Here is a 15,275-nt window from a genome sequence, read left to right as displayed (position 1 = left end):
CACTGAGAGGGGGCGGGGCTTGAGGGACAGACCACAGCGCTTCACTGAAATCCCATTTTATTACAAAACAATCAAAAGGTTGTGTATAAAAGACGTCACAGGAGATGCCTCCACCCTCCACCCTCAGTAGGACTTTCCGCCCCTGCCATGCTCTGACTCCGCCCACTGGGGGGGGATGCCTGCTGCTTAATGCTGATTGGCTGCATTCAAAACCTCTATATTTAATGTGGCGGCCATATTTGATTGGGTGGGAGGAGTGTGTGTGTGTGTTGGGAGGGGGGGTTCTGGTTCTGTCCGGTTCTACTGACTTAAAGGAGACAGTTTGGACTGACCTTCTGTTAGCTTCATCACTCAGCTGCCACGGGGGGGCTATGGGAGGGGGGAGGGGTTTGGGGGTCAATGTGCAAAATACTCAAATATTCAGTTTCCCTGGTTGCTGTAAGAAGGTCCAGAACACTCCGAGGAAAGGAAGCAGCCACTGCCACTGCTACTGCTCCAGAACCCGGCCGGATGGAGAACAAAGCCCGGACTGGGGGGGGGGAGGAGGAACCTGAGGAGAACCCGCCCGGTTCTACCTCCGGGGCTCAGCTGACAGTCCAACCACAAGAGAGGAGCGGGACATTCACGGGCCGAGGGGGCGGAGCCTTCCGTCTGCCGGAGTTCACGCAAATACCGCAGTACCGGAGTACTGTGGTACCGGCGTATCACGGTACCATGGTACTGGACCACTGTGGTACCGGAGTACTGTGGTGCCGCGGTATGGGAGAACTGCGGTAGTAGAGCACTGTGGTACCGCGATAGTGGTCGTATTGCTGTCCGGGCTGTCGGGTCAGGGAGCTAAGGCTTTGTGGTTGTGAGGAAACAGCAGGGGACGCCCCAGACTGAGGAACGGCGCACCCGGCCTGACCTTAAGAGCAGAGGGGAAGGTGTGGGCCAGAACGTGAGCACCATTGTGTTTTTGGCATCTGTGCGTCAGTCTTTGGCGGGCCCCGGCCCAGCCCGGCCCAGCCCCGGCTCGGCCCCGGGGCCCGAGCACCAGCTGTCCGCCGCCCGAGCGTCCATAGAGATCTGATATATTCATTCTGTACACGGTAGAAAAGGGAATCCCTGCAGTGGCCCGGGGGCCATCAGTGGCCCCGGGGGATCAGTCATGGGCTCCGTCAGTGGCCCCAGCCCATGAGGTGGCTGACCTTGGCCTTCTCGGTCATGCGTCGGACCCTCCCCGAGCGCGAGCGGCCCAGGTCCAGGGGGTCCTCCTCCGACTCGTCCCTGTAGGCCCCGGTCCCGCGGCCCCCGCTGCGGGTGTGGACCCGTCGGGCCCCGCGGCCCCCCCTTGACCCACGTCCCCCCCTTGACCCGCGGCCCCCTCCGCGGCCCCGGCCCCGCCCGGAGCCCCGGCCTCCCCTGACGGAGCCGCGGGCTGCCCTGATCGCCCCCCGGGCGGCCCCCCGGCCGCTAGCTGCTGCTGGTTGAACCACCACCACCATCTCCTCCTCTTCCTCTTCTTCCTCCTCCTCCTCCTCCTCCTCCTCCTCCGGTTCCTCTTCCTCCTCTTCTTCCTCCTCAGGCTCCTCCTCCTCGTCCTCCTCCTCTGGTCTGCTGACCTCCTGCTGCTCCTGCTGCCGCATCTCCTCCTCCTCATCGTCCTCGCCCTCCTCCTCTTCCTCCTCCTCCTCTTCTTCCTCGTCGTCCTCATCCTCCTCCGGTAGCTGGACCCGAGTCTTTTTGGTCCTCAGCTCCTCCTCCTCCTCGTCTCCTCGCTTCCTCTTCCCCCCCTTGGCGGGGAGTCGTACCGACGTCCTGGGCGCCTTGCTGTAGTCGTGGTCGCCCCCTTCCACAAATTTTTCCCCCTCCGAGTCGGAGCTGTCGTCGCTGTCAGATGAAGACGAGGAGGACGAGGAGGATGAGGACCCGGAGGAGGACTCCGACGAAGAGCCGCTAGAACCAGACTCGTCCTCGTCTGAGCGGGGGGGAGCCGTGAGCCGGAGGGAGGGGGCTGAGGAAAGACATTTAAAATACTTAAAATGGACTTTGGACAATACTCCAACGTCTTAAAAAAAGAAAAAAACTATATTTTAAGGATCTTCTTCTTCAGTCCTTTCCCTTCAGGGGTCTCCACAGGAGATCGACCATCTCCATCTAACCCTAATCTCTGTATCCTCCTCTCTCACACCAACTAACTTCATTGGTGGAGCTGACTCGAAGATGAGTCAGAGCTGCGGCAGGAGCGCGTGGTCACGACACATCTGGAACTAGCATACATGTCCTGCCCCAGTCTAACATACTTCTCTGCCACTCCAGACTTCCTCATACAATACCACAGTTGCTCTCTTGGCACCCTGGCATATGCTTTTTCTAGGTCTACAAAAGTGCAATACAGCTCCCTCTGATCTTCTCTGTACTGTACTCTATTCACAGTCTCAAAGCAAATACCGCATCTGTAGTGCTCTTTCCAGGCATGCTCTCCTGGACACTTCCATACCCCCACAGGTTCATCATCTGGACCAAATGCATTTCCACTCTTCATCCTCTTCAATGCTTTCCTCACTTCACTTTTACTCATCTCTGCTACTTTGTGGTCCACAATAGTCACCTCTCCTACACTTCCTTCCCTTTCATTTTCCTCATACATCAGGTCTTCAAAGTACACTTTCCATGTTCCCGTCACTCTTCTAGCATCTGTCAATGCATTTCCCTCCCTATCCTTAATCACCCAGACCTGCTGTACATCCTTTCCATCTCTATCTGTTTGCCAAACCGTTTAATCATTCTCTCCCTCCTTACTGTCCAATCGAGCATACAAGTCATTGTATCCCCTTTGTTTTGCCTTTGCTACCTCTATCTTTACCTTATGCTGTAACTCCTTGTACTCCTGTCTGTTCTCTTCAGTCCCCTCAGTCCCACTCCTTTGCTAATCGCTTTCTCTGTATATACTCCTGCACTTCCTCATTCCACCACCAGGTCTCCTTGTCTACTTTCCTTTCAGATGACACACCAAGTACTCTCCTACCTGTCTCCCTGATCACATTGGCCATAGTCCAGTCATATGGAAGATCTCCCTGACCACCCAGACTTTGTCATCTCGTCCCTGAAAACCATACAACACTCCTCCCTTCTCAGCTTCTATATCCCATACCTCAAAGTATGTAAGATACGAATATTCCAAATTCGTTTTGGGATTTTTTTTTTCCATTGTTCAAAAGTCATTACAACAATTTCAAAAGCATTCAAAAATAATAATAATACTTCAAAATATTCCTTAAGTTTTGCTCTGTAAATTTGAAATCAATAAAAGTTTTGGGGGTCACAGATCCCCCGGTGGGTAGGGTTCTCCTGGGAGGGGAGAAGGTTCTGCTTGGTTGCAAGGACCCATCTGGAGGTACCTGGCTTCCTGGCGGGTGTGTTCCGGCTGCGTGTCACACAGTGAAGGTCCTGGGCCGGGCTCTCATCGCTGCTCCCTGAGCTGGGAGACGAAGACGGGTCGTGGTCCTCTTCAGATCCAGCCCGCTGGGCTGCGGGGACGGCGGAAATGTTAGCAGAATGTGGAGCATGTGGAACATGTGGAAGAGCAGAGGTCAATCTCACCTGGAGATCTTCTCTGGCAGCGAGCCTTCACCGAGGTCTGGGATTTCTTGGGCTTGGGCACCTTCTCCGACTTGTGCTTCCTTCACCGAAGAACACCAGAGAGAACAAGAACCTTTAGATGGAACACACTCCTGAGCAGAAGCATTTGCTGCTCTGTCCCATCCAGAGCTTGGAGAACCTTTTCATGACCCCAGAGAATAGGAGCCGGATCCTGACAAGCTAAGGGAGGGCATCCTCACATGCATCTGGTGTCTCCTGAGCCCCCAGAGATCACCAACTTTCAGAACCTTCATGTTCTTCAACTCAGGTGCTCACATGGCACACCTCTCCTGCTTGGGAGCTCCCAGACCTACAGCCAAGCAATCTGGGACTTCTGCTGTTTCTAGCTCCAGCTGCTGCCTGTGATGGAGGTGGTATGGTCCTGGATGGAGATGCGTACCTGGAGGTGGGGGCGGGGGGCGGGGAGCTGCCCCCGTTGTGGAGCCGGTTCCTGTAGCTCTCTCTCTGACGAGCTCGCCGCTCAGTCTGGAGGGCCACCTTGAAATCGGAGATGATGGAGATGATGTTCTTCTCGAAGAAGGCTGACAGGCTGAGGGTCATGGAGTAGATCTGGACGGGGGAGATGATTGTGACATGAGGATTGAGTTCCTGGGTCTGGTTATGGCTTCCCGGCCGGGAGGAGCTCCTCACCTGGGACTTCTTGTTGGGTGTGTAGGCTCTGGAGTTGCTGAAGATGAGGCGGATGTCTTTGGCAAACTCCATAGGGTTCTCGTAGTTCCCGGCAACCAGCGTCTCCGACACGGTGCCGAGGTCCATGGGGGTGTCGATGATGTCCCGGTAGTCCTGTGTGGTCAGAGGAAAAAAACTTCAGGGCCCCGGGCTCGGATAGGCTGGTGTTGCACCTTCTGCTGCGAAGGTGGAGGTACCGGGTACTCGAAGAGGTCCACCGGTTGCCTGAAGGGTTCCGAGTCCGGGGAGACCACCATCCTCCGCAGAAGCTCCCGGCACTGCCCCCTCCAGGCTCTGGGGTCCAGGAGCACACCACGCTTGGAGCTGGACTTGGATCCCTAAATGAGGAGGTGGTTAGGTTGGACATCTTCCCCAAGAGGACCCAAAGAACGGAAAACAACCTCACCCGCTGACCCGTCGACGTCCCCGGGGTGTCCGAGTCCACGTCCAGCTCTACGTCCTGCAGAAGACGAGACAGCCAGTCAATGCAGATCCCAGGAGGACAGGCGACCCCACGGAAAGGCAACCCTCACCTGGTCCTCTCCACTGCTAACCTCGGCCCTTAGCTTGTGGTACAGGCCCAGGATGTCAGTGCAGCTCTGGTCCCTGAGGAGAACCAGGGTGGGTCACTGAGGTTCTGGTGAGGAGCAAGGGCGGTGTCACTTCCAAAAAGGTCTTACCCGATGTAGCGCAGCAGGACATCAGTCACCACCTTGGCCGCCGCCACGATGGGGCTCTGCGGCTCATTGAAGGTACGAGCGTTGTGCTCGATGTAGCGCACCTCCCACATCAGCGCAGAGATCCTCCTAATAGGGGAGGACATCAGAGGTGACATGTCGTGGATAGATGACAGAGGACAGAAGGTGTGTGTGTGTGTGTGTGTGTGTGTGTGTGTGTGTGTGTGTGTGTGGTCCACCTGTAGAAGCGGTTCTCCAGGCGCTTGCAGATAGTGCTGATGTCGGTGGGGTAGGCCACCACAGTGCAGTAGAGGGGGTAGTCCCTCAGGTTGACAGGCGAGGAGAAGGCCTTCGCCACATCTGCAGACCAGAGGAGCAGGTCAGACGGCCCACGCAAACCTGCCCAGAGGTTCCGGGGGCCCAATACTGACCTAGGGTCAGGAGCTGCTGGATACCATGGACGATCCTCTCACAGTCCTCGTCCCGGGTATGGGCTCCCCACTCCCCCTCCTGGGGCGTGTAGAGCAGGGCCTTCAGCTCCTCCTCGGCTACCTCCACCCCATCTCCCACCTGGTCTGGAAGGGCAGCTGAGGACAACATTCACAACATCACCACCTGAGCCCACCACCGCCCGAGGCTCAGCAGAACACGCGTTCCCCTGACGGAACATGCTTGGTTCTGGTGGGAAGAGCAGCAGCTCCTCTGCACTCATCTCCTGCTCGAAGACAAGTGCCTCAAGGTTCTTCCTGAGCTTCAGAAGTCAGATAGAGAACCCCCCCAGGGGCTGGAACTGACCTTCCTCAGGAATGGGTTCCATGTCCCAGGGACTCATCTTCTCCCGCTCTCCGTTGTCCCACCTGATGAGACCACAGAAGGTCAATGGTCCCTCAGCCTCCTGAGGTTCCTCTAACAGAAGACGGTCAGGTCCGTCACTCACTTGACGGCGTAGCACTGGAACAGGCTGTCGGGGTACTCCAGCTGCAGGGGCTCCTGGTCCTCCACCGAGCCGAACCACCAGGCGTCGTCGATGATACTGCGGAACCTCATGCCTGGGGAAGAATGAAGGTCAGGGGCGTGGAGGCCACGGATCGCCTACGCCAGGGGTGTTAAACTCATTTCTCATCGTGGGCCACATACGGCCTAGGTAGATGTCAAGTGGGCCGAACCATGAAAATAATGGCATACTCAGCAATAAATAACCAAAATATCATGGCTTTCCTCCGTTTTGGTGTAAAGAAGTACAAGGACATTAGGAAAATCTTGGAATTTAATGACCAATCCTTTTACAAAACATTTCATGAAACACCTCATATTTCCTTCGACCAAAAAGGCCAATTTACTTCTACCATTCACATGGATGCATTGCTATCATGTGATCATGCGATCCCACTGATTGTACAAAGGCACAAAACTTTAACAAGTAATTGGTATTGAAAAATATAGTAATGCACTTTAAGATTAAATGACTTATAAAGAAAGGGATTTTTAAACCATTTACACATGTGCATATAAAATCTGAATTGAATCCCTACCTACACCTTACAAACTAAAAAGAGCGCTATTAAATGTGTAAGGAAGAAAGTGTTCACCTGTCCTGTAAATGTGTAAACTTCTTCCATGAAACATGCATAAACATACAATATATACTGAAAACGCATGGAGCTGCATGAACAGTAGAATTCCATCATACTAGTTTGTAGTGAAGCTGGTGACTAACGTTAAATTGCACATTTTCGCTAGCAATTAGCTAGCTGGCTTTTACCGCTGCTTCGCTGATTTCTCGGCTATGGGTGAAAGTGGACCGCTGTTTCCTCAGACACGCCAGCAATTTGTTGATCTTATCTCTTCTCAGTTGTCTTTGCAAGCTGTCATATTTTTCACTCTGATGAGTCTTGTATCGGCGCCGTATATTATATTCCTTAAATACCGAAACTTGTTGCAAACACACCAAGCACAAAGGTTTCCCGTGCATCTCCGTAAATAATTAGGACGTAGTCCATTTTTCTTTGAAAATTCTACACTCTTTAACTACTTTTCTCTGTTTTGATGACGACATTTTGGCTAATGAGGGCGTAGCGGGGAGGTGGAGAACAGGGTAGATAAAACGTCATAACGTTGATAACGTCTGCTGATTGGTCCGTCTCAGTGATGCGGATTGTCGTCTACTGTGACCAAAATAGTGCGCCCCCTAGCGGAAAATCCCCGAATTGCATTTAATTAAAAAAAAAATTAAATCCTTGTCTTTTAAGCCTTTTTTCACTTTCAAATTATCCTGCGGATCAGGTTGAACCCCCTTGCGAGCCGGTTCCGGAGAATACTGGAGAATACTTACCTGGTTGCCAGTTGTGTTCTTTGGCCTCCTGGTAGAACTGCTGAAGAACCAGGAAGTCGATGACGTCGGGCATGTCGTGGTACCTGGGAGGAGAAGCGGAGGAGGTGGGCCGGGGGTCGGAGCTCCTCGGGATCAGGGGTCAGACGGTCGGACTCACTTCAAGGAGAAGGACTCGTTGGTCATCTTCCCTGAGATGGGGTCCAAGAACGCCAGCTTGAGGCAGCAGAGGGTCGGAGGACCCACCTCGTACTTTATTCCCACCACCTTCACAGACTCCTGGTCCTGCAGGAGATACAACTGCATGAAGACCTCTGGAACCATCTCCGATCCAGAGAAGGCGGCGCTCTGGCAGGAGGCCCACCCTGAGGTTGAGTTTGTTCCACGGCTGCTTCTGGGGGTTGACGCTATAGGCCTTGGCCTTCCTGACGGCTCGCACATAGGCCTGGTGGCCCTGCTTGAAGTAGATGAGCTGTGGGACAGGAGTCTCAGCGTCAGCAGACTAGATTGGCTTCTCCTCCCGGGCCCTCCACACCTCTACGCCCCGTCTTACCTCATCTCCCATCTGAGGTACGAAGGGGGAGCGGTGAGGGATGGTCTCCATGATCCAGGCGGGGGGGAGCCACTCCTCAGCCTCCAACCCGCCCAGGGACGACGGGGGTTTCTGAGAAGGTTGAAGGTAAGCTTAGTCCAGGTGATCTCCAGATAGGAGAGGACTCACTTCGAGGCTCCAGTCCAGGAGGTCCCAGGCCGTGGGTCCATTGCCTTGCAACCAGGGTAGGCTTCCCGGGGACTTTGAAACCCAATGACAAACATCTAGAACTACACACACCTGCTTTACAGGTAGGTGTGTGTGTTTGTGACCTATGCGCTCTGAGGTCTGGAGGTTCCAACACCAGGACACTTAACTTCGTTTGATCCCCATGTGTTGCCACGGCAACCCCACCGGTCCGCTCACCTGTTTGGTCCCCTTGGGCTTCTTCCTCTTCTCGTTCTCCTTCTTCTTGTCCTCCTGGGTCTTGTCCCCGCCCTCCTCCTCCTCAGAGCTGCTATACGAAGGTTGGACGGGCCTCCTGGTCGGACGCTTTGGGGGCTGGAGGTTGATACCGGCGTCTGCGGTCCAGTCGGAGTACTCGCTGGAGGAGTCACTGGAGGAGGAGGATGAGCATTTAAGCTCCGCGGCTGCAGGTTGAGATCACGGCTGATAAGAACTCACCTGGAGCTGCTCTCGCTCTGCCAGCGGGCTTCACCATCTGAGGAGGCGTCGCTGTGATGGTCCTGCTCGGGAGCCTGGAGACACAGAGCCATCTCATGACTGACAGGAGGTGGGCAGATGTTCCATCCAGACCTCTTGACTAAACCTACCCAACAGCTGGGTTCCGGATGGACCGACCTGGAGACAGGCAGACGTCCCATCCAGACTCCCGTGACCCAGCAGCAGGCGTGGAGCTGCTGGGTTGCGGGCGGGCGCCCCTCGCAGACTCACCTCCCTCTCGCTGTCGGAATCCCCCTGGCTCTGGTTGCCGGGGTTACGGCTGCGGTTCCTGGGCCGGCGGACCTGTGCCGAGCGGGTCTGATAGGCGTGGCGCTGGGGCTTCTTCTTGGTGGGCCTCAGGGAGCGCAGACGTGACGTCAGGGGGTCGGACTGGAGGAGGAGGAGGGTGAGGAGGTGCGTGCAGGCGTGGGCTGTCATTGAGAGGAAGTGTGAGGAGCAAACCTTGGGAGCAGAGGAGACTGGCTTCTTCCTCCTCTCGGCATTGTAGAGGAAACACTCCATGTCGCTCTTGGCCTGGCGGTTCTCCTCCATCACCCTGGAGAGGAGACCGACAGCGGGTCAGACCAGACCTTACCGGGCTTCTCGTCCTCCTGTGCACCTGCTCACCGGAGGATTCCCTGCGGGACCTCGTTGACCACCACCCTGCGGCTCCAGGCCAGCAGGTCCCTCTCTGTGGCCACTTGGCTTCTCAGGGCGTTGTGCTGCATCTGCCAGACGCCGTCCACCTGTCCGCTGCGCCGAGGTCCGGATGCCGCCGCCGCCGCCTCCGGCAGCGCCACCGCGTCAGCCGCATCTCCGGCTGCAACATTCAGGGTAGGGTTTGAGTAGCCCACAGAAAACCTTCAGGGAAGATCACGATGGGCTGAGGAAAGTGGAGGAGACGTAAGCTCCTCACACCTCAGGTCGGCTCCACGCACCCTGGTCCCGCCGCTCGCCGCCCTGGCGCTCGTCCTGCTCGTTCTGCAGCTGCCGGATCAGGTTGTCCAGCAGGCTCTCGCCGTTCTCCGCCGTCTGCTGGCCCAAGACCTGCTCCACCAGCTCACCTTCACCTGCGTGGCCGAGACGGAGATGCCGGTTCAGAACCGGGACGCGAGAACAAACCCAAGGCGGCGGCGGTGGCCTTACTGTTAGCCATGTAGCCCAGCTGGGGCACCAGCTGGTCCTCCTTGCAGTTCTCCCGGCCTGGCACCAGCCGCTGGTAGCGGGGCGGGTGGGGGTTCCCGTCCACGTCCACCAGGAAGGGCGGAGGCATCAGGTGGGGAGCCTGCTGGGTCTGTTCGTCCAGGACGTAGTTGTTGGAGTCTCGGATCAGCGGTCGGTAGTCCGTGTGGAAGAACATCTGGTCCGGGATCTGGAGGGGCGGCGGGAGGCACGGGGTTAATGGAGGGCGGGCGTCAACGGGTCAGGAGAAGCTCCGGGTCCGGGTACCTTCTCGTAGTTCTTGCTGCAGCCGAAGCCAAAGACCAGCAGGTGTCCGTGGGAGTCGGTGCAGGCGAAGTGCTGCCCGTCAGCTGAGAACTTGCAGTCAAAGATAGCACCGTGGCCCTGACCTTCGATCTGAGGAGAGGACTGGGTCAGAGAGCGGGAGGAACACGCCACTCTGCAATCCGCTCTGCACGCGGTCCCTTACCATGTTGAAGAAGTTGCGGATCTTCACGCCCTTGGTCAGGTCCCAGATGAAGATGTTCCCGTCGTGGCCGGCGGACAGCATGATGCGGGGGTCCAGGGGATGGGCCTCCAGCACGAACACCTCATCGTCATGACCCTGAAGGACGCAGAAGGAAATGCTAAGCGGGACGCTACAGCAGAAGCCTCCACGCTTCCCCTGCGCCACCACTCACCGACAGGACGTGCAGAAGTTGTCCGCTGGACGTGCTCCACACTTTGAGCAGGTAGTTGGACACAGCGGTGATGACGCTACGGTCCGAGCGGTCCCAGGCCACCATGGTCACCACTAGTTTGACCTTGTCGTCGCCGTTGACGACAGAGCTCCTGCGGGAAAAGGAGACGTTCCATCAGAGCTGAGCCACCGGTGGGGGGTGAGGAGCGGCAAGGGAAGGTCCTCCTACCCCGGGAGCCTGGCAGCCATGTCCAGAGGGACGCTCTTCCACTCCTGCTGCTGGAAGGTCCAGATCCGGGCAGTTCCATCACGGCTCCCACTGACGAACCTCAGGCTGCGCATACACGAAGACACACACACACATACACACACACATACACCTGTCAGGCAGTCCGAAGCACAGGTGTGTGCTACGTCCACCAGCCGAGGCTCACCTGTCACTGTTGTTGCTGAACTGGACCACCACCACCTTGTCCTGCAGACAGAGATGCCGGGTCAGGCGCAGACAGAGTCAGGGGCAGGAACAGGGTTGGGGGCCGCACCAGAGGGGGTCCTTACCGTGTGAGCGTCCATCTCTGCGACCTTCATAGGAGCTTCGGCACCGAGGTAGTAAACCCTGATCATGTGGTCACTGCCCCCGGTGGCCATGAACATCCCTCCTGGTGATGCACACAAGCAGACAGGAGACCACGTCAGGCGACTCCCATGGACTGTCGGAGGTCCTTGCGAGCTTCAAGCGCAGGCGGGGGACTCACCGCTGCTGAAGGAGGAGCTGGACACCTGCACGCCTGGACGGGAGCGCTCCACAAACTTGACGGGCTGGTCACTGTGGGGGAAGGGGACGGGACGGGACAGGGGGTGTGATTTCCCACGGAGGTCGGGCGAAGACCGACCCAAAGAGAACTCGCAGGCTGACCTGAACTTCATGCTGAGCGAGTGCCACCTCCAGAAGCACACCATCCCGTCGGCGCCCGTGGAGGCCAGGTAGCGGGTCGTCCCCTTCACCGCCGGACAGAACTGGGGGGCCAGAGGGATGATTAGGGGGTATAAGCTCTGGGGCTCTTGGGTGGAGCAGGGCTGAGCGGGGCTCACCTGGATAGAGGTGATTGAGGCAGCATGGGCCTGCAGGACCGTGATGGGGGCACAGGTCCGCAGGCACCAGACGCGGATGACCTTGTCGCAGCTGGCCGACGCCAAGAGCGTGTTCTCCTGGTTCACCGCCATGTCGCAGATCTCCGCCGAGTGGCCGCGCAGGGTGGACAGCAGACGGCCGTCATCCGTTGCCCAGATCTTCACCAGGCAGTCGTCAGAACCCTGGAGGACAGGCGGCAAACAAGACGAGGTTCTCAGTGGCCCAGATCTGGACTTGACCAACGCCGCCTTCATACAGGAGCTTCTGACCCGGTACGAGGGGTTCAGACTCCTTGATGAAGGTGGAACATCTCCAGGAGATAAATTCAGTCCAGCTGATCACAGACCAGATCCATCAGCTCAGAGACTCCCATTTGACTTTTTCTACATGCATGTGGGTTCTTCTGCATCTGAGCCGGCTCCTCTTCCCAAAGAAAAACCCCGGCTCTCACAGATCATCTGCCGGGCCGGTTTCACCATGACAAGTCAATGGTGGTCCAAGGAGGTCCTCTGAGGGCCTCCTCTGACTGTCACTCCTCACCGTGAAGATGCGGCGTCCGGTGCGGTCGAAGGCGACGCAGTAGACCGAGGAGAGGTGGCCCAGGATCCGCTTGTGGATCTTCATGTGCTGGTAGGAGGACGACGGCAGCACCTGGGCGAAACGGGCCGTGGCGGTAGTCTGCCGGGCGCTAAGGATGGACACTGTGAGGGCAGAGGAGGGGTTAGGAGGGCCTCCCGAGAGGACACGGTCTCTGGGTTCTGCTGCAGAAGGTTCTCACGTACCGACGCTAGGGGAGGCCCCATGGCTGAGGGGGGGTTCAGGAGGACGTCCTCGGTGCAGAGCGGCCACCGCAGAGCCGCGGCACACTTGGTGGCTACAACCTGCAATGACACGGTGCGGCGGGTTAAAGGTCATGCTGAGGGGACATGGGTGGTGAAACAGACGGCTGGTCCTGAGGGCTCCTGACTTTTGGAAGTGCGGAGAAGAGACTGCCTTCCAAGCCCCAGGAGGGTCTGGACCCCGGGGACGCTGGGAGGGATCTCCTTCTCGATGAGGGGCCCGATCCGCTGGCATACTCGCAACAGGTAGTCCGCAGGAATGTGCTGGTTCAAAACCACCTGGACAGAGCACAAAGACGGGTCAGGACCTGGGCCCGGGAAAAGCCTGGAGCTCGGGCCGCATCCTCCTCACCAGCCAATCACATCACAATAGTCTCATCAGCTCTCTCTCACTCTCACTCACACACACACAGACACACACACACACACATAAATGGATCTCCCAGGAAACATATCAAGCCTTTCCTCCAGCTGTTTAGGTCAGAAGAGCAGGTGTTACTTCATGTCTTATTGGACATCCTCTTTTCTCCAGAGATGAACCACAGGTTAGAAACACAATAGTACCATCATCATCATATACTTATCGTGTGTGTCTGGAAATATCAAGGTAACCTATTTGGCTGAGCTTGATTAAACTAAACTGTTTTGATGAAGTAATCTTAAGGAGGATGGTTAAATGATATAAAAAAAATAGATTTTATGAAATATAAAATGAAATATAGAATGATATAAAAACGTACTATATCGGGTAGATGAAATTCTGAGTGGTCAGGATTCTATATTAACGTTCATTTGATAAATATGAATATAATTGGCGTTAAAATGTTCAAAGCTTCTGTCCGCCGCGGTTAACTGATAAACAGACGGGGGGGCGGGGCACAGATAAGCCCTCAGCCAATCGCAAGCCAGACTTTCTATTTTTCCGGTGTTCTAACCGTCTCAAGCCGCGGTTTGATTGGTCGAGGGCGAGGAGCGACAGCTCGGCGGCTGCGACTCGGCCAATCGCGGGTCTGCATTCGGCGTCTGCCCCGCCTCCAAACCGACACAAAAGCAAAGCCCGAATTTGACTGTTTATGACCGGGCCAGAACTAAATTAAAGATAAAGAGTTCCCCGGTGGAGCCTCCCGGTTCGTCCCGGTCCCGGCTCGGCCGACACCGTGCCTGACAGCGGGTGCAGCCGCGGATCGGCGGTCGTCGCCGCCGCGGGACGAGACGGGCTGCCCGGTCGGTCGTAAAAGTTCGGAAAAGCCCGGTCGGACTCACCCAGTCGTGGAAGCTGCGCCGGTGCGAGTCTCCGGTCCAACTCCGCCGCTGCGGGATCAACTGCGGCGACAAGCACACCGTTAAAAACACTCCCCGCCGCCGAGTCCCCTTCAGCCCCCCCCCTTTCCCCGACAGCCCCTCTCGGAGACCCGAGCCGAAAGCACCGGCGACCCTGTGAACCCTTCGGTGTTACCGATCGAGCCGACGTGACTTTAACGGCAGTCCGAAGCACCGGGACCCACCTCGTACTCCTCAAGCTCCTCGATCAGAATCTGACAACACACACACACACACACAAACAAACGCACGGTTAGCTGCTAGCGCTAGCATAGCCGCGTCTCAGCGGCCACAAATAAGCTGAAATTTGTGGCCGGTGCGTGTGTTCCGTTACCCGGGCCGCCTTCTTGCACGGTCCGGCTTGCAGGAACCGGGCGATCAGGTAGTACAGCTCTGAAAGCACACGGGACTCCGGTTAGCCGGGTGCTAATCAGCCGCTAGCGGCTAGCCCGCCGGTGGACTTAGCCCCGCTAGCCGACACACAACGAGCGAGCCGCGGGGCTGTTTTTGTGGAAAAACGCCCGGAGCGGGAGGAAGAGCCGCGGGTCACTCACCACATTCCGTCTGGGAACACCGTTCTCTGGCCATCACTCGGCCGGGGAGGCGACATGAAGCCCGGCCGGGGGTTCCGCTCGCCTCGTTAGCCGCCGGTTAGCCACTAGCAGCTAGACGCGCGGGGCTAAGGCAGGCTAGTGAGTGGCCTCCTGCGCGCAGCGGCGCCCCGGACACCTGGGGCTTTGTGTGAGCGCCCTCCCGTCAAACATGGCGGCGGCCGCGCGCACGATCGATACCTGCGACCCGCGGCCCGGTGTCACCGGCGAGCACCGGAGGATTCCCGGGAGGACTTTGGCATCTCCCGAGGGGCGAGAAGATCCGGACGGTGCTTCCAGGACACACCTGGGGCTCGGGTCACACGTGCACTGTCCCGAGTGTGTGTGTGTGTGTGAGAGTGAGTGAGTGTATACGCGTGTGCGTGTGCGTGTGTGTGTGTGTACACTTATTGTGTGATGTCATGTGGTCAGGGGCTGAGGTCACAGCTTCCCCTGTGTGACATCACACCCCCCAAGCTTTCACGTTGCCACGGCAACCTGTCAGCAGGGGTGCCAAACCCACTATGAGGAGACCTGGATCCACAGGAGGACAACCATGGAGAAATATCTGAACATCTGAGAGAGCTGAGGATCTCTGACTGTGACGCAGTGGAGCTCGGAGACCCCTCTCCACTCCATCTGACCCTCCATCTTCTGGAGGTATCTGACCCGGCTGCAGGTCCGGTCTGATGTTCTGCAGGAGCATCAAGGCCCCTCTTCACCTTCTTCTTCTTCTGCCGTGGTCACCCATCCTAACATGTTCATGAATATGTGAAATACAAGAACCTGAGGACGGTGCCCTCAAAGAGGCAGGAGAGGAAGAGGAAATCTCGGTGCTGTCCGAGGTCAGCAGGTTCAGGAGGTTCCACGCAGAGTCATGTGACTCCTCACGGGAGGTGTGGGGGCTGGAGGGCAGAACATGAACCTGGAGGAGGAAACCCAGAACCTTCTCAGCCCC

The 15,275-nt window shown here is 57.0% G+C and overlaps 1 protein-coding gene across 2 annotated transcripts; it reads right to left on the bottom strand.

Annotated features, from left to right (window-relative positions):
- Positions 1-40: 40 nt before the first annotated feature.
- On the bottom strand, positions 41-14,467 carry brwd3 (bromodomain and WD repeat domain containing 3). Of its 2 annotated transcripts, XM_086160570.1 has the most exons (41): positions 14,282-14,467; positions 14,062-14,120; positions 13,913-13,942; positions 13,671-13,730; positions 12,536-12,686; positions 12,351-12,449; positions 12,109-12,269; positions 11,529-11,750; positions 11,353-11,453; positions 11,192-11,262; positions 10,995-11,095; positions 10,871-10,911; positions 10,666-10,770; positions 10,438-10,588; positions 10,227-10,361; positions 10,025-10,153; positions 9,722-9,947; positions 9,514-9,645; positions 9,203-9,395; positions 9,038-9,131; positions 8,807-8,965; positions 8,537-8,610; positions 8,279-8,468; positions 7,874-7,984; positions 7,685-7,792; positions 7,481-7,605; positions 7,324-7,406; positions 5,929-6,040; positions 5,787-5,848; positions 5,423-5,578; positions 5,231-5,351; positions 4,995-5,120; positions 4,848-4,920; positions 4,721-4,774; positions 4,512-4,652; positions 4,276-4,428; positions 4,025-4,194; positions 3,586-3,665; positions 3,384-3,512; positions 1,605-1,996; positions 41-1,487 (listed from the first exon to the last, which is right to left on the bottom strand). In XM_086160570.1, exons 1-41 carry the CDS (start codon positions 14,313-14,315, stop codon positions 1,161-1,163), a joined length of 5,241 nt encoding a protein of 1,746 aa, XP_086016696.1. In that variant the 5' UTR covers positions 14,316-14,467; the 3' UTR covers positions 41-1,160. The 2 variants fall into 2 exon arrangements, with proteins under 2 accessions (XP_086016696.1, XP_086016695.1); XM_086160569.1 differs by having other exon boundaries at positions 41-1,996.
- Between the last annotated feature and the right edge of the window lie 808 nt (positions 14,468-15,275).

The sequence above is a fragment of the Fistularia commersonii genome, chromosome 15 (assembly GCF_037954325.1).
Source record: "Fistularia commersonii isolate RoL2024-O1a breed Wild chromosome 15, RoL_Fcom_v1.0, whole genome shotgun sequence".
NCBI classification, from domain to species: Eukaryota; Metazoa; Chordata; class Actinopteri; order Syngnathiformes; family Fistulariidae; genus Fistularia; species Fistularia commersonii.
Note: the sequence above shows the minus strand (reverse complement) of the source record. Positions and strands in the feature narration are given on the sequence as shown.

Bases quoted from the DNA above. Each gene is read 5' to 3' on its own strand.
- brwd3 (XM_086160569.1), bottom strand. From the start codon at position 14,315: ATGGCCAGAGAACGGTGTTCCCAGACGGAATGTG. The intron at 12,687-13,670 runs GTGAGTCCGACC...TGCTCTGTCCAG, and splicing joins GGCGCAGCTTCCACGACTGG to GTGGTTTTGAACCAGCACAT. The intron at 4,195-4,275 runs GTGAGGAGCTCC...TCCCCCGTCCAG, and splicing joins CACCCAACAAGAAGTCCCAG to ATCTACTCCATGACCCTCAG.